At 40.3% G+C, this 24,653-nt stretch overlaps 1 protein-coding gene across 2 annotated transcripts in view; it reads left to right on the top strand.

The window, feature by feature from the left end:
- The first annotated feature begins 666 nt into the window (after positions 1-666).
- uvrag (UV radiation resistance associated gene) overlaps positions 667-24,653 on the top strand; it is a 126,025-nt gene continuing 102,038 nt past the window's right edge. For both annotated transcript variants that reach the window (XM_069669334.1, XM_069669341.1), the window contains exons 1-6: positions 667-941; positions 7,016-7,133; positions 10,317-10,351; positions 11,881-12,042; positions 14,820-14,894; positions 15,013-15,098. In XM_069669334.1, coding sequence (XP_069525435.1) covers positions 837-941; positions 7,016-7,133; positions 10,317-10,351; positions 11,881-12,042; positions 14,820-14,894; positions 15,013-15,098 — 581 coding nt within the window. In that variant the 5' untranslated portion in view covers positions 667-836. The remainder of the gene's footprint in view (positions 942-7,015; positions 7,134-10,316; positions 10,352-11,880; positions 12,043-14,819; positions 14,895-15,012; positions 15,099-24,653) is intronic.

Here is a 24,653-nt window from a genome sequence, read left to right on the forward strand (position 1 = left end):
CTCTGGGATCTAAAAGACTGGTGAAATAACGTATACCAAATAGTCAACAAATTTTGGACATTGTTGAACAAATGTTCCACACTCAGTTGTGACAGTTGTGTCACTAAAGCTTCCCATTGTTTCCGTCGCTGGTTTATGACCTAATATTTGTCTATCCTACTTGGAGATCCGTGATATAATGTTTACACATTTTGTCTCTATCTTCTTTTATCGTACTTAATTTGTATTTTATTTTACACTTGCTTTGACAATGTAAACGTATGTTTCCCATGCCAATAAAGCTTTTTTGAATTCAATCGAATGTTGACAAGAGCCCCAGTAATAACCATTACATTATACATTTACACTTTTTTGTTATAGCTATAATAGATATTTTCATTTATTAATTGCTTGGATCATTTCACAGTTTAAACTGTCACCTGCATGTCACGCTGTACTATGCAACTTCCTCATATTTTGCAGCTTTGACAGATTACAACGGTCAACCGCCCCTTCCTGGAAGATAAACAGATAAGTCAGCCAATAAGAATACGAGTTTTGAGCATCAAGCCCCGCCTATGTATGACAGACGTCAGTTTGAGCCAATCAGCAGTCTCGGTGTCGCGCCTCCCAACCGGAGACGGATTTCCGACCCAAGTGTAGCAAAATAGCCTGTACTTTGTTTACGTCCCGTCGGTTAGCTGACAGCTGTTGTAGCGCTTTGCCCACACAAACAGTCGTGTCTGCGTGTCTCTGGGGGTTACCTGAAGCTTCTTTAACTTCACACCGAGTGTGCTTGATGTCTTGTATGGGATGTTTTGTTGAATGAGGGGGACCCGCTAGATGCCGTCAGGAGGATGAACTCCATCACCGGTCGGGTTCTCTCCATCCCCGCCGCCTCTGTCACCAACTCTGGAGCTTCCTCCTCCCGAGCCCTGCATGTAGAGCTCACCTCTCAGCAGGTAAATGCAAAGACCCTGACATAATGTTAGTGCAAACTGTTTTCAAATGACCTCAAGAAAACTTCAGGGTGTTATGTTCTAGTTTACACGGCAGTTAAACACATCAGGCCCGCCAGTTAGCATGTCAGCTAACAGCTGCTAGCTTGCAGTTAGCTAGCTTACTACACATTAAAGGACCTGGACCGACACCTTAGACACACTAAAACCAGTCAGGCTGTTGTCAAGCATTTTTGAGCCCGGCTATTTCAATGTACTGCCCTATTTTGAGCGTATATAATATATCGTTACGTTTAATTGTGTAAGAAGCCAGTATGCTACTGCTAGTAGTTACCAAAGTTAGCCTTATGTTAGCAAGCAGGTGACAGCTCAGTTTAAGGGAAATTGTAGCATGTGTCACAGCTGTTATATTATATTGTCAGCTGTGATGTGATTTGAAAAATATAAAGACCACGAACTTGTTTGATAAAGGCTTGGTCTAACGCCCTAGGAAGCCTCAGAAATTCTTCCCCCATTCATTCATTCAGTAGGAAACAACGTATAAAGTTGGCTGTTGCAGTTCATTCAATGAAGCAACCGAGCTTATACTGTGACTTTACATGAGTCCATCAAAGTCATACAGACAATACATATTCATTGTAGTGAGAGAATCATGTGAATGTTGTTATATTACATTATTATATTACGAATGATTGCCATCATCTGATCTGCAGGCAGCATCCAGTGAGTCAGGGGTTTCTTGGACTTTTTTTAGCTGCAAACCTCACTGTAGTCTAAGTATCTACACTAGAGACCTGTATGGTTTGTTGCTCCATTCACAGAGCATAGGTGTGGCAATAAGTTTACTGTAGAAAACTGTCAAACTGTGAGTGCATCTTATCTATGTATCTATGATACATTGCAATTTCACCAACTTTGTGGTACGAGCATTTGGCCAATCAGCTGCAAACCAAGCCAGCTGCGAGAAAATGTGGTTGAAACAAAAACAGCACTTCTGCTATTTGGTGCTATTTTGAATTTAGGAGAGAGATGACAGTACAAACACAGGTAGTGAGTAAACATGCCTTACAGCAGAAATGAACAAGACCATGTAACATTAAAGCTAATATGCACATTTCTATATTTGTATATAATCTCACTAAATATCGTCATAGCAATATTAACTGTTAATGTACATCACATATTTTCCTCATCTCATGCAGGCCTAATCTTTCATGAGAATTAAGTGTCTTGCACAAGAAGCGATGTGTTTTTATCAAGTTGTCATGCTGAGTCTTGCAAAACTGTTGGGCTTCATAGTGTGGGTGTCACTGACATAGCATTAAGTTTAGCTTTCTATCATCTTGTTGATCTTCTCGGGCATACCGAGCAGTGTACACATACATAGGAAGTACATTATAATTTATTTTGGGCCTACAATTTAATTTGTCCTCACTCTAGTACATTCTGATTGTTGAACCTTGTCCCTGGTTAAAGTGTATGATTAGATGGACGTTTAGATAATATGGTTAGTGTGGGTGTCAAATAAAACTGTGTCAACAGTTCAGTTAAAAAAACAGGGTTAAAATGTAATAGTCATTCAGATTTAAGTCGGGTAATGTGTGAATAGCTCATGCTGCATTTAGTAAGGTAACATGCTTGTTTCATTAACTGAGGGTATGCTACAATTTAAGAAATATGTGCATCTAAATAGTTTCAGTTTTGTGTAGGTTTTAAATTTTCTGCATCTGAATCTTCTGCAGCCATCCCAATACAATAAAGATGAATGGGCCTTTTGTTTGTGCTCTTTAACACGTTTTTCTGCAGTGGCATTTAGTGTATGTTATATTACATTGATAACATGCCATTTTTAATTTGATTGAAATGACCATTAAACAGTTCCTGAGCTTTTTTTATCTTCAGCTCTTTCCTGATTTTACTTGTGAAATTTGATTTTGTATTTCCCAACATCCCTCCCTGTCTCTATAATAAAACAATGTCCCAGCTACATTCTTCAACTGGCCCGCTGGCTCCCACTACAAAAAGAAACAATGATAGACCAGCTCAGCAGAGATGATTAACCTGAGAGGTGTTACTCAGGCCTTGTAGCATCTGTACTTAAACTTAAAATGAAAACTGGAGTGTTTATTGAAAGTAACCTAACTGCTGTAATGCAAATAATCCACGCTCAGCAAAATGACATAATAACACTGTACATAGAAAGTGTTTGCTTTGCTATATGGCTGTGTGATGTATTTGTTGCTTTCAGAGGACAGAAGATAAAGTCTACTTACAGCAAATGTTCCTCTAAAATCCTATTTTTATTATACCTTAATACAAATATCCTATTGATATATAGCCCAGCCCTGCGTTGCGGCTTAGATTCACTTGTCTTCACCTCATGAAAAGTGAAGTATAGAGATTAATAGTTTTTATTATGTTGTGTCCATGGGGCAGCACGGTGGTGCAGTGCTGTTGCCTCACAGCTGGAAGGTCACTGGTTCAAACCCCAGTTTGGACAAATTTGGCCTTTCTGTGTGGACTTTGCATGTTCTCCCTGTGCATGCGTGGGTTCTCTCCGGGGTCTCCGGCTTCCTCCCACAGTTCATAGACCATAGGTCCTTAGGTTCATCAGTGAGTCTAAATTGCCCATAGGTGTGGCTGTGAGTGTGAAAAGTTGTCTGTTTCTATGTGTCAGCGCTGTGATTGACTGGCGACCAGTCCAGACCATGACAGCTGGGATAGGCTCCAGCCCCCCGCGACCCTGAACAGGATAAGCGGTATAGATAATGGATGGATGTGTCCATTAGAGGCAGACGAAACAGATATATCATCTTCCACAAAGTAAAGGTCTATTTTAATTTCAGTGAAAACTAAATCACTATATTTAACAAACGGTGAATATATCCCTCTAATATCAGTATCAGTATTGGTGTCGATCTCAAAAGTCCGATAACGGTCGGACTCTTTAGTAAAGAAAGTGTAAAAGTATGTCTGTGTTTTGAAATGTGCACTATAAAGTTTAATTTACAGTACTTGCAGTATAAAAGCAGCTTGTTATTTGTTATTTTATTCCCAAAAGATACCTTTATGGTTGGCAGTAATTGTGTTTTCTAATAAATAATATATCTCAGTAATAATGGAGGGGTTACACAACAATTTCATCACTACTATCAGGGAACCTTTTCTTTTTTGGCTTCTTTTGAGTTCATGTATAACCCAATAGCCCACGTAGAAAAAAGTTCTTTATTACTGTGTTTGCCTGAGGCAGCCATGATGTTGAGTCACACAGAGTTACAGAAAGCTCCCCAGGTCAGTTAGTATCTAAACTGTTTCTTTTGTTTGCCCAACTCAGATACTGTACTCTGAGACCATGTTTGCCGAATGCATTTGGCATAAAACCTTTTCTAGATGTTGGTGATTGTGCACATAATTCATATATTGCATGGTAGCTTTATTATAAACTCAGCTGCCAGTTTTTAAGGTACAGCTGGCTGAAACAGTAATCTGTTGATGCAGGTGGACTAAATATTAGAAACATCGACCAAATGATCCACAACTACAAGCTACAGACCATGAAGTCTAGAGAACTAACGGTTCCAATGCAAGCATTATAAAATTAATGAGGATGCTAGGATTGATTAAACTCTGTTTGACTGCTTGAACACAGAGCTCTGGTTTAGTTTGTCCTGTCCAGGTTTTAAGGAAATATGATGTCTGTATGTGAATTAGAGCAGAAGGCTTGTGACCGGCTAATCACTTAGTAACATTCCACCATCAGACTTTTTGATCACATTCCGACAAGTGTTCAGCTCCTAGTGGTCCTAACTTTGATCTTTGGCTCAGCTTGTAATTTGCAATACTGCTTCTGATGTTAACCCAGTTTTACTCTGGAGAACCAGACTCACCACAGCAGCTTCATAGTCCACAAGTGGACTTAAAACCATTTCTCTCCGCCTGTGGTCCACACGAGCCCATACAGAAATGGCATTTTAAGGCAGGGGGGTTAAAAGTTTCCTACAGAACAATCAGTGTTTTTGTTTGAGGCGCTTAATCTTATAGGGAAACGCATGACTTCGATTTAGTCGCAGTATGGCTGCAGGAGAGAGGCCGGCCTGCTGGTCAGGAGAGAAGTTGTGTTGACTTGTTTGCCTGAAGCAGAAACCTTCCAAATGGCCTCTCTTTCTCACACAAGCTTTTTTCAAAGCAGGTCTTTGAATTATTATTGAAGCCATGCAGATGTAAACTTTATATGGATTGTCTTTGAGATTTGCGAATGAAACACGTAGGTATTTATTTTTTTAGGACTTTGCTTGTCTCAACTGTGCATCACTGGTACGTTGGCTTTAAGTTGAACTGATAAGCTGACTCGGGCGGTGCATTGGCAATAATCTAACGATACAATATGTAACACAATACAGGGGCTACAATTCATTATATTGTGACACTATAAGCAACGTGATTTATTGCATATTTTAAAAATGTAATTCATGACAACTGTCATAGGATAAAGAACACTTCTTATGCATACAATCTTGAGAAAAAAACATTCACTTTTTATGCAATAAGAACTGCAGGACTTAGATTTGGTTTTATCACAGCCTGTAACGTCCAACATCGTAGCTAGAGTTGTTCCAATACCTAGAATCTGAAATGCCTTTTATACTGCCCAAAATGCAGGATCTGTATCGGTGAGTATGACAGTTATCTGGTACCATAATTGATTAGCCTCCTTACTCCATAAATCAAATACTTCTGCTCCAAACACGTCGCTACCTTGAATGTATTATGTCTGCAAGTGGAAACTACTGTTTCAGAGCAGCGAAGAAGACCTGATTTAGGTAATTTATAACTTGATAACAAACAACAACAGTGTGGTGCTTGCAGAGACTTCAACCTTTGTCAGAGTCAACAAAATGTCAACAACTGGGCAATTCCCCACAGTGACACAGATAGGGGCCCAGTATGCAAGTCTTCATGTTCAAGGGGGTTTGCTATACAGGACTAGTAGTAGGGCTGAACTCTTACTGGAAATTCTATCGAAACCAACTGCAAGTTTCAAATCGCAGGAGGCGCAAATGCCATTTTAATATAAATATGTGCTGCAGAGATGTTCTGGCGTGCGCATCATACACAGACATACGTTTCAAATATCTTCGTTTGCTACAGAACCCCAAAACACCATAATCATGTTGGTATGTTTTTCAATGAAAATGAAAATAATTTAAAAATGACCATTCCTTTAATGTCGCAAAACATATCAAAATTGCAATATAAGTCTAAATAATCGCAATTTGATACTTTTTTCAAAATTGTTCAGCCCTAATCAGTATAAGATGTTAAGTTATTATGTGTGTATCTTCTTTTTATCTTACTGGGACAAGATTGGTAATCGGTTTCGGCTGATACACTAGTTGAGGTATAGGAATTGATATCGGGAAGGAAAAAAGGTTTCAAAATATCACAAAATAGCACATTCAAGGAATTAATAGCTGCGTATTTCAGTAAAAAAACTTTGCATGTTAAACGTTACTGAAATTGTTGTTGTTTTTAAAATCGACACAATATCAAAAATCATAATATGGGGACACTCAAGTGAAGTGATATTTTCTTACACCGCTGGGTCTGACTTTTGCTCTGTGGCCAAAGTCACATGTTATAAAGTGTGGCTTTTGTATAGCTGGCTCATTGAGATTCGTAGACCTGTGAAGAAAATCATTTAGAGCTTAAAATTTCTCATGTGACTGTCATGACTGACCATGCCCGGAGAGTTAGCGGGCTACTTAATTCTACCATGAAGCTGTCATGCCTCTATTATTCAACCTGCTGACATGTAGCACACTCTCACAGCTGCTGTTGCCTCTAATTCTTCTATTGAAGGCTGTTTATATATAGGTTAGACAATTTGATACTTATTGATCTCTATAGTAATGTCTTTACACTTGTCCTTGGATGCAGTTAAATTCACTGCCTTCAGAACAGCCAGTCTTTGCCAATAACAAACACAGGATCAGAATGCACACAACATGTCTGGTATTTGCTCTCACTCTCTCCTCACTCTCTCTCTATCTTGTTCTGTATTTTCCTCTGCCAAACAGAGACGATTGCGTCATCTCCGGAGCATCGCGGCCAGAAACATTGTCAACAAGAATGGATCCCCACTGCTGGACACTTACTTCACCCTCCACCTCTGTATAGGAGACAGAATATCTAGAGGTCAGTGTGAACACCCCTCCCCACACACATCCTCCACTCTGTCACTCCTCTGTATGAGAGTGACATTGAGTGGCAGTGCTTGGCCTGTTTTCTTCAATCTCACATGTTAGCATGTATAACCTCTTATCATGCACAATATATATGTCTGCATCGTGTTTTCCAAAGAAGGGGCCCTTTCCATCCCAAATAAACTAATATAGCCCCTCCATGGTCACAGCAAAGGTAGTGATAGCAGTAATTCAATGAGAAACTTGCACTTAAGTTGACCATTAACCCGAAAGTACAAATTATTAAAGCTTTCAATTTCCATCATCTAAATCAGGAGCAGGATCCACAGTTATGTCAGCATTGTATTTATCCACCCCCCTATGTGCACACGTTTGAAGGGCGGGGGGGACACTTCAGAGAGGACACAGTGTAACTTACCGTTAGCATCAGGCTGCTTCCTGAGACAAAACGGTCACTGCTGGAGTCGGAGATGTAAAGGAACAACAGAAACTGGCTCAACAGAACTGGAAAATCTTCCTTCTTCCCTGAAGTCACAGGTTGAGCAACAATTTGTTTTCCCTGTGGACTCCGTAGTCAAATAGTAATGACTGTTTACACGCACAAATATTCATTTCCTGTTCTAAAAAAAGACTATTTCCGCTTCACTGTTCACATGGCTGATGAAAATTAAAATTCCATTAGTATTCCTGTTTTCATGCAGCCGTACATACTGTGATTAACTCCAGCCTCGCAAACTATTGACTAGTCAGTTTATTTATAAACACACAGAGCTGACTGCAAACAGACAAGAGGCCTGTCTGCGAAAACTAAAAACCTAAATTAGATGCATATTCTGAATGTGTTGTACACATGTCCAAAGAATGCTCCTAAAGCCTGAATAATCTTGACATATTCCACATGTCTTACTAAAAAAGTGCTACCAAATATAAGGCCTAATGTAGGACATCCAAACAGAAGATGCTGCTTACATTATTTACTTATATTTTATACCACTTCAATGATTTTGAACTCAAAGTTTTGCATTTACAAACTAAAATGTTGTCTCCTGTGGATAAAACTGTATTGATATTATGAAACCACAGCATGGACATTGAACCAGGGACCTATTCTGTCAGGGTATTTATTTAAAGGTTACCTATTCAGAAGCTCTTTTAACTACATGGTTTAAAGCGGTGAATTGTACCCACTTATGATCCAAAGAGTCACATGGTGTTCTCACCGGCTGCAGGGCAGCTTCATGAGTCACTCTAGAGCAGTGGTTCTCAACTGGTGGGTCGGGACCCAAAAGTTGGTCGCTGAGCTGCTTTTATCCGGTTGTGTTGGGTTGGGTTAATTTGTAGAGGGAATATTTTCCTCTTATGCACTGCTGGTCATTTTGCTTGACTATTATACTGCTTATACTACTGTACTGTTAAAACCAATGTATTAAACTGCACCTTTTTTATTAAATAAATTTGAGCAGTTGAAAAATGTGGGTTGTGATTGTTAAAAGGAGGAGGTGGTGGGTCCTGAGGCTAGACCAGTTGAGAACCACTGCTCCAGAGGACATTATCACGAGGCCTGCCACAGAAAAGTCAACGATTTTAATCATTGGTTGAGAAGACCCCGAGCTGACACACATTTTTGTCAGTGAAATATCTGGACTATAGTTTTCAAGCTGCGTCATCGTACACAGATTAATGCAATGACCCTTCAACCTACTATAAGTGAGTTCTTTCTTATAATCCTAATACCTCTGTATGACCTACAAAAGCAAACCAGACCACACGCTAGAGTATTTCTAGAGGGGCGGATTGTGACAAAGCAATTTAAAGCATGCAGACTTAAAAAGAGCCTTTGATTACATTTCCCCTGCAAACATTCATAGCGAGTAGTTCATTAACCAGTTAAAGGAAGCAGGAGGAGATTATTCTTTAGAGAATAATACGCAGGCATGTACTGGACAGGAACAGCAAAGAGATAAGAAGTACTGCTTTGTCCAAAGGGGCTGTTAAAAGTGACCCAAATGAAAGTCAGCCATGGCTGCTGTAAGAGTTCATACAAAAGGTTTTTACTAGGAGACATATTTTCTGCAGAGGTCTCCTCCCCACCATAACAGACACATCTGGTAACTATAACAGATAAAAACACTGCATGAAGGATTTTTTTTTAAGGTTATTTTTTGGGGCTTTTTGCCTTCATTTAGAGGGCAGTGGACAGTAGGGGTGGGAATCGCAGGGTAACTCAAGATACGATACGATATGATACGCCACACATGGCCCACGATAACGATAATATCACGATACAGCGATTCTGCGATAATTGATATCTTGCAAGACAATCATATCATGATACATCACAGTATCTGATTAACTTGTTAATTTCCGTTCACGTTATCCTCATTAATGTCATAAGCACCACCACGTGGAGTCAGAATCACAGGGAAATCTGTTTAGAGTGCCATATATTTGTAAACTATATATCGATATTTGGTGCCAGCCTATCAATAATTGAACGACTTGAGTCAGGACGGCGATATAATGCCGCATCGATATTTTGTCCCACCCCGAGGGGATAGAGAAGGAAATGAGGGAAGAGAGAGTGGGGGATGACCTGCAGCACATGGCTGAGGTACGGAGTCAAACCAGGCGCCCCAGAATAAAGCAGTTTCAATAAAAATAAGCATTGCTTTACTGAACGCTCTTCAGCAGGGCTGCTGGGTTGACATGAGCCAAGCTGCTAACTTAAGCTCGCAAGCCGACTCAAATCCTTCAAATGCTTCATCAGGTTAAATGATATAGTTAAAGAAGGTGATAACATGACTTGGAACGCGTAGAAAACAGTCTGCTAAAAATGTTGTAATGTCTGACCGAGAGCCAGGACTCCGACAAATGTGTGTCTTACAGGTAAAACACGGGGCTGTTTGGGCTGATATAAGAGTTTTGTGGGGCACTGCACTGAACATAAAAGGAACATCTGACCGATATCTCTCATGTCTCAAAGCCTTGAATTTTATTTACATTTACATTACATAATGATCACTTAAGTCTTGTGTACCTGATGTCCAACAGGAACTGGTTGAATTCCAAAATAAGAGCTCAGCTTTTGTGAATTGAATTGAATGGTACATTTTGCTCAGTTGGTTTTATGCAAGTGTTTTATTTTAATCAGACTTCTTCTTTGTTGTCCTTTCAGATTTTTACAAGAGTGAAGTCATCCGAGACTCACTGGTGAGTATACTTACTTTAACCGGTCTTCCTGTCTGTTTCCTGTATTGGATCAGGATGTTGTCATCACCTGCACGCTGGTGTTGCAGTGTTTTTAAAGACATGTCATTGTGTGCAGTGTCATGATGAAGGAACACAAAGCTCCATACCTGGCACTGATATAAGCTGCCTAACTGCCCGTCACATTGAGCCTCCTCTGGACTTGTTGTTTCACTAACTTAAACTTACTTTAACAAACAATAAGATTGCATTGAAATACGTTTAATTGAATACAATTTCAGACTTGCAACAGCATGAATTAAATAGGACATGTACTCTTCTCTTACACAACTTTCTCTCTGTGCTTTGTCAGCATCACTCAGTTGTGTAAATGACCTGGGTGAATATTACTGGGTGACTCTTTGGCTTTTGCTTCTCCTATTAGCGTGGCGGATGAAGCTCAGCACAAAGCTACAGACGCAGCCAAGGATAGCAAGCCATTACTGTCGGGCTCACTGCCAAGTCATGAGCTGACCTAAGCTGCTTTCCAGGCACACCGTTCAGTACCCCGGACAGACAGACTCTATAATGCTCTGCAGGAGCCATGACTCCTGTCATCTCTCAGCCCCACTTTCTCCCGCTGAATTTTACATCCTTTTGCTGACATTCGCTCTCCACTTTTCTGTCTCCTTCCTGTGAACATTTGTCTTGGGAAATGTTTCCTGTTGCTCTTCCTGTTTTTAGTCTGTTATACCCCTTTGTTTCCGCTCCTGATTCTTACTACCCCCACTACTGCTTGTGCTTCTGCTTTTGACATTTCATTCCTGCCTGTCCTTGAATGTGACCCACAGAGCAAGACATTTTCTCTCTGATGGAGGATAATGGCACATAATTAAATGATGCAAATGGCTGCAGGGAGTCGTAGAAACAGTCCTCAGTGCTGACAGTCTGGAGGTTCAAGGGCAGAAAACAGACTGTAGCAGGGATCCGACTTTAAGGTTAATGTAGAACAGGATGATTCAATTATATTATAGTGGATAGGGATCACATTATAACTTTGAATATGACAGATTGTCTTCAAAACTTTCAAGCATGCACATAAAAAACTCTAAATTGAATAAATCCATAATTGTGCTGATCAGCTGTTATGTATTCTTGATATATTGGCCTAGTGGTAATTCTAACCTAGTGACTGCTAGATAGATAGATGGATGGACAGACAGACTGTATTGATCCCAAATGGGGAAATTGTAGCGTTATAGCAGCAGGCTATCAAAGCCACTACAGCGCAGGAGAAAATAAATACACAGTAAAAGAAAAACCCTAACATTTGGACGAGTATATAGATCCAGGAATTCTAACAACAATAATAAATAATAACCAATACTAGTATATTAAATCTAAAATATAAACTAAATATATCTGAAAAGTAAACCTACTTAAGTAAATCTGAAATATAAAACATATATCTAAAATGTAAACAGAGGTAGAGGAGTTAATGTGCCCTACAGTCTTCAGACTTGTAAATGTGCAATTACAATCTTCTTCCTTAGAATCCGACCTGGCGGAGCCTGGACTTTGGCATGCTGCCGGACCTCCTGGACACCTCTGTGTCTTGCTTCGTGGTGAGGATCTGGGGAGGACAGGAGGAAACGTACCAGCTCCTCATAGAATGGAAGGTCAATCTGGACGGCCTCAGATACACAGGACAGCAGGTCAGCACACACACACACACACACACACACACACACACACACACACACACACACACACACACACACACACACACACACGAAAAGGATCAGAGGGCTGCTACACATTGTTGCACCTCTATTCTGGTTGGGAGGTCATAGTGATAGCAAATTTCCAGTTATAGTAGCCATGCCTTTAAGTGGAGCATAATTTACAAAATGAACATCATGCTGAAGACAGACATGAACAGACTAGACAATAAACTCATCAGGGCAGATATTTTCTGAGGTAATACATCAATTGAGAAGACCTAAGACACCAGTATGTTATGGGGCTATCCCAGAGTGAAAAATGTTTTCTACAGCTCTTTATTGATTAAAGTGTGAATACGAGTTATTTCAACACTATTTCAATTTATTTTCATTTGAAACACCTACCATCTGTTTTCGCCATGTCGAGTTTGCTATCCTGCTAGCTGTTGGTGCTGTAGTTGACCTCAGCCAACGGTAACCTTGATAGTCGTGGGGGTAGCGGCTGCACTGGCGATCATGGCGCCGCATGTTCATGAAGAAGCTTTAGTTAGATTATAGCGCCATCGTCTGAGTTAAATAACGTAACACAATAACATACCTCTCTCTGCATTTTATACTGGTATATTATTCGCACCGGTATTTAGGACGCCGCCCACTTTTTAGATGAAAAACATGTATTAAACGTGCGTCTTATACACTGAATTTCATGGTAGGTATATACAGCCTTTGGTACATTATATAGTCCGGTAAGAACTGCTTACACTTATTGCGGTATAAGGAAATATAGGTGAAGAGAGCACACATGTATGAATACAGTTGTATAGGATACAAGGCACATGCAGAATCTCAATAAAAGGTTAGAGGTGTTTTTCCATCTAAAAATGTGAGATGAAGCCTCACATGGTTCACGTTTTCAGTCTTAAATATTTCCTAAACAGTTTAAACTTTAGATCAGTGGTTCTTAACTGGTCTCGCCTCAGGGCCCACCACCACCTCGTAATGACCCAAATATCTGATATCTTTCAACCACTCTAATTTATTTAATGAAAAATGGTGTTTGGACCTTAGAAGGAACGAAACATCACAGTATGTCGACATCACAAAACACAACAGTATAATAGTCAAGAAAAATGACCAGCAGGCGGCAGTGCATGAGAGGAAGAGCTTCCCTCTACAATTCATTCATTTTTTCAACAGAAATAAACTGAAAAAGTGCAACATAAGTCAAACTACTGTAGGGCTCATCAAGTTTTAAAAATGCAACTGTAGCTGGGATTACCCAATCAGTGGACACATGGAGTGTGAATAAACTAAACTACTACTGCACACACATCATGGGAAAACCCATGTCCTTCAAAATAAAAGTGCAGCCACAACTTTTTTTTTCCAAGCACACATCCGTAACCCACTGAAAACAGCTCTGCGACCCACTTTTGGGTCCCGACCCACCAGTTGAGAACCATGACTTTAGATCAGATTGAACAACAGAGTTTCAATTTCCAAAACACTTAACACAAAACGGTAAACCTAAAACAGCATCTGTCAGTTTGTCAAGCCTGCAATTAATCCACTTATAGAAAACACACAAAAATGTTGTAGAGTGGATTTTCTTTTTTACATTATACATTATTAACAACATTATTTTTTATGGAATATGGTGTTTCGTATGTGCTGTAATATGATGCCGTAAGGTGACGTAATCATCGTGTTACCTTGTTAGAATTGAAGGTTCACTGCAGTGTTGTGTCTGTACTTTATTTCATTAATTCACTCTTTGTGTTTCATATCAAAAACACAATTTCTCTATTTTATTGACTTGTAAATCTAATCTTAAAAAATACTATAGCTGCAATATTTATTCAATTAATTGTTTAATTGATGAAAAACAGTTAAATGTCAACTATTTTAATAATCAGTTCATCGTTCCGGTCATTTTTCAAGCAAACATTTGTTGGTTCCACCTTCTTAACTGTAAAGATTCACTGCCTTTCTTCAGACGTTATGATAGAGAAAGACCAGTCTCTGGGTTTAGCAGTTTCTGTTGGATAAAAGAAGCAATTTAAAGATGTCATGATGGCCACTTTTGGACTTTGGTAAATTGTGATGGACATTTTCTACAATGTTTTGACATTTAAAAGATTAATAATGGAAATGAGCAGCACATAAATTAATGATAAAAGTATTTTTTAGTTGCAGCAGTAGAAAATACAGCAATCTGATAAGCTGGTCAACTTATCGCATTACTGTAAAGGCAGTTTCTATTATTGTAACAGACGATCAATACTTTGCAACAATTTGACAAAGCCAAATATGGCATTTCTTCTTCTAGTGTTTGCGATACATTTTGGCATATGGCAACAGTGGGGAAGTTTTTAACAATTATGTAGCAATGCTGCAAACTGGGTTAATGATGTTAATATGAGAACAAATGATTGTAAACACATGTTGCATTGATTCAGTGATCTGACGATTAGTAATAAGTGTTGAAACTGTGGTTATATGAGATGTCTGTTGTGTGAGGGATGAACATGTGATTCTGAGCTTTTAATTATTTCCTTATGTTCAGCGTTTCCTGTTGAAAGAATGAATTAACCCATTAAGCTCTTTGTATAAGAAGTTGTGCACATTGAAGCTCAGAATTATGGCCATTCCTTCACAGTGAGACAAAGCTCATAAACAGTTAGAAGCGTCTCATGCACATCCAGATCCCCGCTGTCCTTTGTTCTCCGTCCCTGCAATGATTCTCTGCTGCCTCGCTCTGTCCACAGATTCGATCCAGGAATCCGAATGAGATCATATTTGGATTGAACGATGGCTACTATGCAGCTGACTTTGATCATAAGGTACGGCCTCTTGTCCATTTTTCAGCATCATAATGGAAGACTCATTCCTAATCTCATTAGCCTTATTTTCAACACTGTTTGGCTCCTGCTCTGAAACACTGACATGTGGCTGTTTCAGGATCACTCGGAGCGGAAGAAAAACAGCCTGCTTCAGGTCGACCAGAGTTCAGTCAGGAACTCCTACAGTGTTTTCTCTTTGCTCAGGTAAGAGTCAGAATCAGAATCGGGGTTTATTGGCAAGTAGGTTTACACACACAAGGAATCTGTTTTGTTGCAGAACACAGAACTAGAATAAAAATCAGTAAAAGACTTCAAGAGAACAAGATGAAAAAATAGGCAATAAGAATAAAACATATAAAAGAAATGCGTATGATACAAAATATGTACACCAGGTGTAATTAAAATCACGCCATGTAGCAGACTTACATCACTTTATTGAATCATTAAAGGGCCAGTTCGACAATTTCAACCTCAGTCCTATCATGCTATTATGGGGAGCTAATGCCATTATGGTCCTTTGGAGGACGCTATCAGCTTCTCATAAGGGCCCTGCAAAATGTCCGCCAGATGTAAAACACGTCATCTGGCTGAGACCAGGGAGCTCGCTAAACAACACTTCCTCAATCTAGGACGCCCGCCTCCGATGTCATGTCTCGTTCAAAATCGTCAGATTTGAAATGTAGACTGCAGACCTGAAGATTTTTTTAGACGATCCACCGGTATATTCTCGTCGTATTTCAGATTCTGTCCCGCTCTGAGCCGTTGCCTGCAGAGAATCGGTAGTATTTGACTCCAGCGTCTCTCGCTGGGCCGTTCCTTTCAGAGGGAGGGGCGCAATGCATGCTGGGTGTTGTAAGAATGTAGAATGGACGAAACCACAACTTCCTCCACAGCTATGGCGCCAATTTCAAATATTATTGCTTCTATCGATTGCAGAGAACACCAGCTTTGACTGACAGCGGCTTTTACCAGGGATGAAATGCTCCTTTAATCTTTTAATCAAATTTGATCAAATCTAAAATAATTTCCTCTCATGTACAGTAGATTTCAACCACTTACAAAGGCTTGTTTACATTACATTCGACCTATTTAAACCTAAAACTAGTAATAAAAAATATTTTTTACTTATTTGCATAATAGGTCATGCGGTTAGAGTTAGTTATTCAGTTTATTTCATCATGCCACGCACAAAAAGGTGCCCAACCCACATGGGCTTACAAGACAGTACAAACTAAACAAACAAGAGCAAAGGCAGAACGAGAACAAAAGAACAGTTACAGCTCAAAATATATCAAACAATGTCCAATAAAGTATAAAAAACATCTGCTGTTATGTGTGTTGGCAATTATTTTGGCACATGAATTCCAGCAGGTGGTGCCACAGGAAAGCCAACATTTTCAGCCATCATCAGGAAAGCTCTGCTGACCTTCAGCTTCACATAAAGTCACAAAGTTGGTAGACTCGCTGCAGTTTCGGACATTGTGAACAGTTATGATGAACATTTTAAGCAGTCTATCCCAAGATGGCACCTTATCTTTAGGCCTGGATTACACACGTGATAAGAATATAAGACTGACAACGTTGCCTGTGAAAAATGGCTGCAGTACAAATTCACACCACAAGAAGGAGACAGAGATTTGCTGAGTAGGTTGCTTGTTAGAAGGGGACCCTGGTACAGTAATTAGGAGCTTGAGACGACACATGGCAGCTCTTACATCTGTTTACAAACACAGGCTTGCTGCGTTGCATTTATATTTAAATGTGGTAGAATCTAAATCCTACTGTAAGCACCACCAGGGCTTCCCCCGAGGGAAACCCACTGTAAACCAACGCCTGATCCCATAACAACCTAATTGCACCCAGTTTTAACTAAATACATGTACATTTGGAAGGTTCGAGTTAGACACTTCCAAAATAAGATAAGGATCCTGTTATTATGAAAGCTCCCACTTACATTTTCCTACTGTAAGAACAAAACAGGGGGGCATACATGCGTCACAGGCCTTTGCTGTGTCAAGAAAGCAGACACGTGCCAAAGCGGTCTGAACTTTAACAGTGCTCCCTCATCTAGAAGTGGTCACGGTTTCTGTTCGTATGAGAGGATATCGTTGCCTCCCCGCCAGCTTGTAGGGGAAAAAGCCCAGTTTGAATCATAACTTTTACGACCTCTGCTCTCGCGTCTTCTATTATAGAAGCTTTTCTTCCACATCCTCCCGTCTCTGCAGAGTTTAGCACAGTTACATTGATCCCCTTTCTTCCCACACACTCCTCACCCCCGTCACCCCCGAGTCTTTCCTTGGCTCGATGCACTCATATGTGCATGGTTTATGATTATGTACTGCAGAATGATTCATCAGATACTGTACACCCCAGCAGGGATTATCCTCCCACCCCCACGCTCCGTTTCGGACCCGCTGAGCTCTGCTTTTTTCAGAGTGCATTAAGTTTTGGATGCGTTCAGGTGGAGAGTTTTGTGCTGGAATCTCTGCTTTTGTTGTTGGCTCACTTACGTTGTTGCATTCATTCATAAGGTATTTATTGCAACATGTTTATAAGTGGCTGGCGCTGCTTTATGCATCGACTTTATCCTAATGTAAGGGTTAGAAAAAAGTCTAATTCTTGTTATGCCGCTTCCAGAGAATTTGTCAATTTACAGTGATGAATGTCCACAGGGGACTCCCGACTCGATCTTCTCACCCAACTCGCTCCCACTGTGCCTTGGCCCTGTGCAAAGTGTCTTCCTCGGTGTTTTATTGGAAGAGGATGAGAGCTGCTTTGCTAAGAACGCACAGCTCTTCTTGATTAATGAGGGTAATTTGTCAGCAGATATACAGTCTGCTTTTCAGCCAGCTGACAACACCCATTGCTTGTGTGAGGAACGTGGTGATGTGGCCTTGCAAACACAACACATCACAGATGGAGAGATGAAGAGGGGGAGCACAGGTCATCAGTCAGCAAAGTCTTCTAGTCTTCTCCTCTAAAGTGTCTCCCAGGCTGAGATGGAGCCTTGGCCACATCCTACATAGAGCTGGGCTCCCTGTCTGGGCAGAAATAAAGCCAAGAAGACAAAGTGACAAAGATGAAACAGCTGTTTAGAGTTGTTTTTATTCCTTTTGTAGACACTAATACAGGTTCAGACATTCCTCAACCTCACAAATTCGCTCCTCTGTCTTGCCAAGGAAATAGTTGATGTGTGAGCAATAAGAGAAGAGGGAGACCTTAGTGGAATTTATTACTGGCATCAACAGACAGCTGCACATTGGTCAAACTGTATGTCAACAAAAAAGAGAGGGAGTACAAAGGGACAATTCTTACTGGTTTTCTAATGGCTGGAGGCCATCTTTTTTGGCCTGATGTGTTCTTGAATGTCATATTGAAGTGGTGTTTAAGAGGCAGTACTTGAGTGGCCCCTCAGCTATAACTTAGCTCTCTGACAGCAGAGAGTCGTGCACTTACTTTGAGATGTTAGATAGTGTTTATGATGTAGTGGGTCTGACTCTGCTGTGTCGTGTGGAAGATGGAGACACACACGCTTCTAAAAATGATCTTTCTGCCATTTATTCCCCAACCAGCAGCAATAGTGGAGAAACTAATCATTTCACAAACTTACATGCTCAAGATAACCCTCAAGACAAAGAGAGAACATGCCCATCACCATAAATGAAATGAACATACTGTGATTTGTATGAGAAAAATACGTGTAAATCAACGTACCTGTAGTTATGAAGAAACTCTCTTGCATGCATGCTTTCAGCACCTGTCACTAAACAATACACTCAAGAGCAGTAAGCTACACAGCCGCCCCTCAGCACACAATACTCCAAACTGATTTTACACAAGTTTAAGGTGACTTGAATTCAAATACACGTGAAATTAACAATAACAGAGCAGAGAGCGACGAGGATGTTTGCATGGAAATCCAAGAGATACTGAGGTACTAAAGCTAATGGGAGTGCAGCTGTGCAGTACGTTAAACAACAAGCTCACCCTTCTTCCTGTGAAAACGCCAACATTTTCCTCAAAGGAGGGTGTCTGAACCTTTACATCAAACACAAAGAACTTTACAGCATTTCTGAAAAAAACACATTTCAACATGTTAACAAAGCCTTAACAGAATAGAAGACATGCTAGCAGAAATGCTGTCCAGCTTCTTCAAATAACAGCCTGAGCTTCAATCTGTTTAAACCTCTTTCCAAATATAATATCCCCTTCTCAAAATAAAGCGCAACAACATCACACTGCTACACTGACAACAGATTGTTGAATGTCTGAGTTTCAGGTCTGAGTTTCGGCCCATGTGACACATGGTACACATCATTCTCAGGGTACAGCTTTCACAGTTCAGCGCTGTGACACGCAGATTAAGCTGGTATCCAAGAGCCTAAAGGGGAAACTACTTTCCCCCCTCTATGATCAGAACCACATGTTGCCTCTGTTTCCTGATTTGCTTTTTTATGCTCCTATGTGGAGTTTTCAGGTATGTACAGTGTGTATAAACAGAAGCAGTGCACAGTGTTGGTGAAGCTCTATGGGAGGTCTCTCACAGCCCCAGAGGCTGCCTCAGAGGTGATAATGCTTTCCTGCAGAAACCCCTGAGGTCTACTCACCTGTTGGTCGGACGCTTTCAGCTACAGGACATCACTGCTCTAACAAGGCAGCTGACAAGGAGTCAAGGGCTGACCCCGGGGTCTTAACCCGCAGCAACAGAAACAAACTTTGCATGTTTGTAGCCTTTAAAACACTTTGGAGATGTGGATGATCTTGCTTTCATTTACACATAACCCTTTCTCGTATTTTCCCATCTTCAAAAGCACCAACAGAAGGGAATTTAAGGGAATTTTAGACCTTAAATAACTTTTGGCTCAAAGGTGTAATAATTCTCAAGATTGAACTGATTTAATTTGGTGGTCAAAGGTCAAAGACCAAGGTCTCTTTTGAACCATTATTATTGGCATTGTAACCATAAATATGTATGATCTGTTGTTGTTGTGCTGAATGTTGCGAAGTACTGCTCATGGTAGATTCATGTTGGGTCTCTCTAAATAATATAACAAAGAGTACAGTCTAGACCTGCTCTTTTTCTGAAGTGTCTTGAGACAACTTTGGTTATGATTTCACGCTATACAGATACAATTTGATTGATTGATTGATTGATGGTCCCTGTGATGATATTTTCTGTCACACCTCAAGAATTCATACCAAAAATCAACCAAGTCAAGTTACCTTTTGGATTAAGCTTTGAATTACCATGACCTGGATGACTGAGAGCCTTCACAGACATGTCTTTCAGGATAAAATTATGAACTAATGACTTTTTTTTTTTTAAATAACAGAAGTCATATCTCAAGAACATGTGGAGGGAATATCTTTAAAATGCATAAAATAATGCACCAACGTCCACTTGAACTCATGAGTGCACTGATAAGATTTTGGTGGTCAAAGATCGCTTTGACCTCACACCTGTCCCATTCTCATGAGAGCCATATCGCACTTGGAGGAAATTTTATGACATTGAGTTACATTTCCTTTTTATCCGTCCGAAAGTATGAAACCAGCTTTGATTCTAAGTGAAAGCTTGGCGGAGGGATACAACCTCGATGGGGTTATTCTAGTTTTATAAGATGAGATTACGTACGCTCAAACCTTAGACCTCACACATGTACTTTCCCCTGCCTCTCTCCTGTTTCCTTTTGTTTGTCTCTAGCTGTTTCCATCATTACAGCTTCTTTGTGACTTACCTTGTAGTGGAGTATATTGTTATCGGAACTTGCTAATGCAGTGTACATTCCTTTCGCTATTAAAAATCAAAGCCCACATACAAAGTGCTGAGCTTTAGCCACGTTTTTTGTCCTGTGTTTTTTGGCCTCTCAAACAAAAAGTTCTAGACTTTGACTTAAAGAAATTTATGAGGTTTTTCTATATTAAACACTTCTTTGAAGCTTAGCCTTTTCATTGTTTGTCCTTTGGCTCACTACACAAGGCAGCTTAAAGAACCATAAATAAAAGTTAGAGATTTTAAAAGTAGGACAAAGACAACGAGCATGCAGAGTGCACAACCTCTTTTTGAGGCCATGAATGCGTTTTCTCAACATCTCTTTGGCTTGCCTGCATCTCTGCTGAAGTTGTCACGTCAACATGGCTTAAAGCAACTCAGCAGATCCTCACAAAAAGAAAACATCACCCTGGAGGAGCAGAAGTGCGGATGCAGGCTCGCCAAAGAAACTCCAGTAGTCTTATCTCTAATTCCATGGAGATGGAGACAATGGGGAAGTGAGGTGAATAGCATGAGGTCAAATGTGTTGACATTCTTTGGCAATGAGATACAGACAGGATTTAGAGGTGTTGTTTGTTGTGTTTTTCCTCCTGTTGCTCTGTGTGTTTTGTCCCCAGTAGAGGTGTGAGAGTGATATATTATCCTCCCTTTTTGTCACAAAACCTCTCAGAGATTGTTATGAAAGGCTTAATTGGCTGCCCTGTTCACTCCGTAGTGTTTGAAAAATGGTTGCTTGAAATGAATTCAGTAAAGTCGTTAGTCCACGGGCTTGTTTCCTCTGACCCAGGTTTGTTTGACAAGTGCAGTGGGCACACTTGCACGTTATGAGCAGCTGGGAGGGCGACCAGGCGACAACAGTTTCAATAGACGGGAAGGAGCTATTATATACGTCTGCTGAGTTTGAACCAGTTGATTAATTCACCTGATTTGAAAGTCTTTCTAACAGGAGGGCACCATGTGTGCTTTATTTCCTCTTCACCTCTTTCCATCCTGTTGCACACACAAGGTGTTTTATTGAGTCAAAGTATCTCTCATGAACTAAAAGCTCTGCAGTGATATGGGTACGGAAATGGAAGATTGTCTGCAACCAACTTCAGGTGTTGCATAATCATTTGAATTTGCATGTTGTCATTCAAACATCCCTGTACATAAAACAGTCCTATATATACCTTTAAAGTGCTTCTTGAAGATCTCAGTTTCGTTCTCTTTGGCGACACCTGTGGCGATGAAGGGTAATTCCAGGAGCACACTTCCCAGATATCCTGATGTGTGACTTCCACGGTTGGATCCGGTTGTATCTCTTGATTTTCCTGGCTGACGGTCGCTTTCCTTTTCAAACTGTTTGCTTCATCTGAGTGTCGAGTTTGTTTCTTCTTCTTTGGATTTTCACTTATTGTTGAAGTTGTATCTGTAGTCATCCATCTTTTCTTTGTTTGTTCAGCCATAGTAGATTACTGTTTTTTTTCACTCAACACGTGCAGAGAGCGGAAAAGCAGCCGCTTAGCTCCGCCTACCCTCTCTGGCAGACCAACCACTGCTGGCTGATGGAAACACGTCACTAACTGGGTGCTGCTTGGGATTCTTTTCCGCATAAGTCGCCACAGACACCCAGTCTGTAATACTGCAAATGCAAAGGCTTTCATCAGTGGACCGTAGGCTCGATCACCATTTTGTTACCTCATTCGGCGATAGAGACTTAACAGACATTGATTTAATTCAAAAATCTTTAAGATGCTTTAAAGTGGCTTAAAGTGGAAACATTACTTTTGTCTTGATACTAAGAAAATATTAAAGAATTATTTCCACAATGTGTACAAAAGAAATCTCCAAATTCCAAATTATAAAATGCTCTTTGATTAAAAATGTCCTGGAGAGAAGAAATGTCGTAAGCATATTTATTTCCACAATTTACATTATTTATTTTACCTAGATTTCAGTGTCTGCGGTGTCTCTACTGTCGAGGTCTTTGTCTGATTATCTTTGTGAACCAGATAACAGATTCCTTCTCAGCACTGATTGCAAAATTGTGGATGGTAAATCACCACACGGCATGTAAACAACGGCAAATATTTATTCCAAGATAATCAGGAAAAGTAAATGAACAGAAATCAGGAGACCTGGCTCAGAGGAGCTGCCACGTCTGTTGTCCTCTAACTGCACTGGAAGGTTTTTTCTTTAATGACTGCAGGGTCTTCACTTTTTACCCGTTTGTGTTCATCTGAACATTTACCATTTTGTGTTTTTTCTATACCTTAAAGCCCCTATTTAAGATGCCTTCAGTTTATCAAAGAATCTGGAAGTTTCAAAAGCACAAGTTTCCTCTGACACCCCTGCAGGATCTAGTGCCACGGTCAAAGGAGAAAATGTTTTTGTTTTTCTGATGTGTATCTGCATGACGGGTTGAGTGCACACGCTCAGCCATAACTTCCTGCAAATCCCCTGCAGCAGAGTTGTCAGTTTCCTCTCGTGCCTCCGAAAAGGAAAGTTGTCACGGCTCGTGAGAAGGTGCTCTCTGGACAGTTTCCCAGCGGTTAAACCTGCTGCCGCAGAGAGGGTGCTCGGTGGTAGCCCCCATGCCCCCTGCTGGTCCATAAGTTGTGATACAGCCTGATGGGCAGGCGTTAGGCCAAGACTCAGGCAACGATAAGGGGGCAGACATGCGTGAAAAGCAGAGAGGAGATAACTCTTCTCACCTGGGGGAAGCTGCCATATCAGATTCTGCCGTCGCAATCACCTAAACAGATGTAGCTGTCAAAACAGATTTGCCCTGATGTTCTAAAAGACGATCTCCAAGTGCTATCGCTGTCACCTCAGACAGATTAACAATGTGGGCAGAAGATATGAAATGATTTTCTGGAAGAACTCCTCCCTAAAGCTCTTCTTACATCGTCATAGAAAACATGTTTTCCCAGGTTGGATGCCAGAGAGAGGCAATAACCTCCAGAGGTGACTGTCTGAGATTCATAACAAAAAAGCCCACCAGGATTTGTAAAATGACCCCACCGTGCTGGAAGCCTGTTAGAAAGAGCCTCCTACACTAAACCCACTTAAGAGGCAATTTATAGAAGACTGAAAGAAAGTACATACCTTAGGGAAACCCTACTCACATCACCTGATGACCTCAACTACAGGGTTACACCGTGTCTGAACCACAAACTTATCAGACATGTTGTTTTTCAGGCATCTATTTTGTCAGCAATACTAGCATAAATGCTCTGTTTATGTCTGTTACAGAGACCCTGAGTAAACACCGCTAACATTTATCTACACGCTAGTAGCAACAGAGCGAGTCCTTTTCTTCTGCTTACAGTTTGCACTGTCCATGACACATAATCAGCAAATTCATCAGTGTAATAAAAGATGTGTTGGGTAACTTTGGAGCACATGGTTGGCATTGTCTATCATTTTTGTGGGACTACTTATACTAACACTACGTATGCAAAATGAGAGCACAGGCAGAGTGCACACAGGTGGACAGGCAGGAAAGAAGTCCCATCATTTCATTAAAATTATTTGATTGGACGGTTTATTGCAAGATTGTGTCAGTCTAAGAAACTACATTTTTTCCCAACATATTTGATGTTTTTCTTTTTTGGACAAACAAGAGGGACATATAAAAGTTAATAAAAAAACAACAAAAAAACACAATTGACTGAATTAAAAATAATCAAACAGACATACATACAAAATGGTAATAATATAAATAAAATAAAAGCCATATTAAAAGGGCCGTTGCATGAAATAAAGAATTGAGACTTTTTTATGTGAAGGGTTACAAAGACGGAGATTGAGTAATGTTGATACATAGATACGACCTGTCTCTTGTAACGTTCGCTGGGTGGGGGGGTTAAGCTTAACTTTAATGTAATCCATAAATGGTTACATGTTTTCTTGAAGTTGTCAGAGGAGGAGTTTTTTCTTTTTGTGAGATCATTTGATTGAGTTATTGCCGTCAGGAGAATTTCAATAATAAGAAATAAATTGCT

The sequence above is a fragment of the Semicossyphus pulcher genome, unplaced genomic scaffold, assembly GCF_022749685.1.
Source record: "Semicossyphus pulcher isolate SPU_LCO1_2020_fin unplaced genomic scaffold, fSemPul1.0.p SCAF_10, whole genome shotgun sequence".
NCBI lineage: Eukaryota > Metazoa > Chordata > Actinopteri > Labriformes > Labridae > Semicossyphus > Semicossyphus pulcher.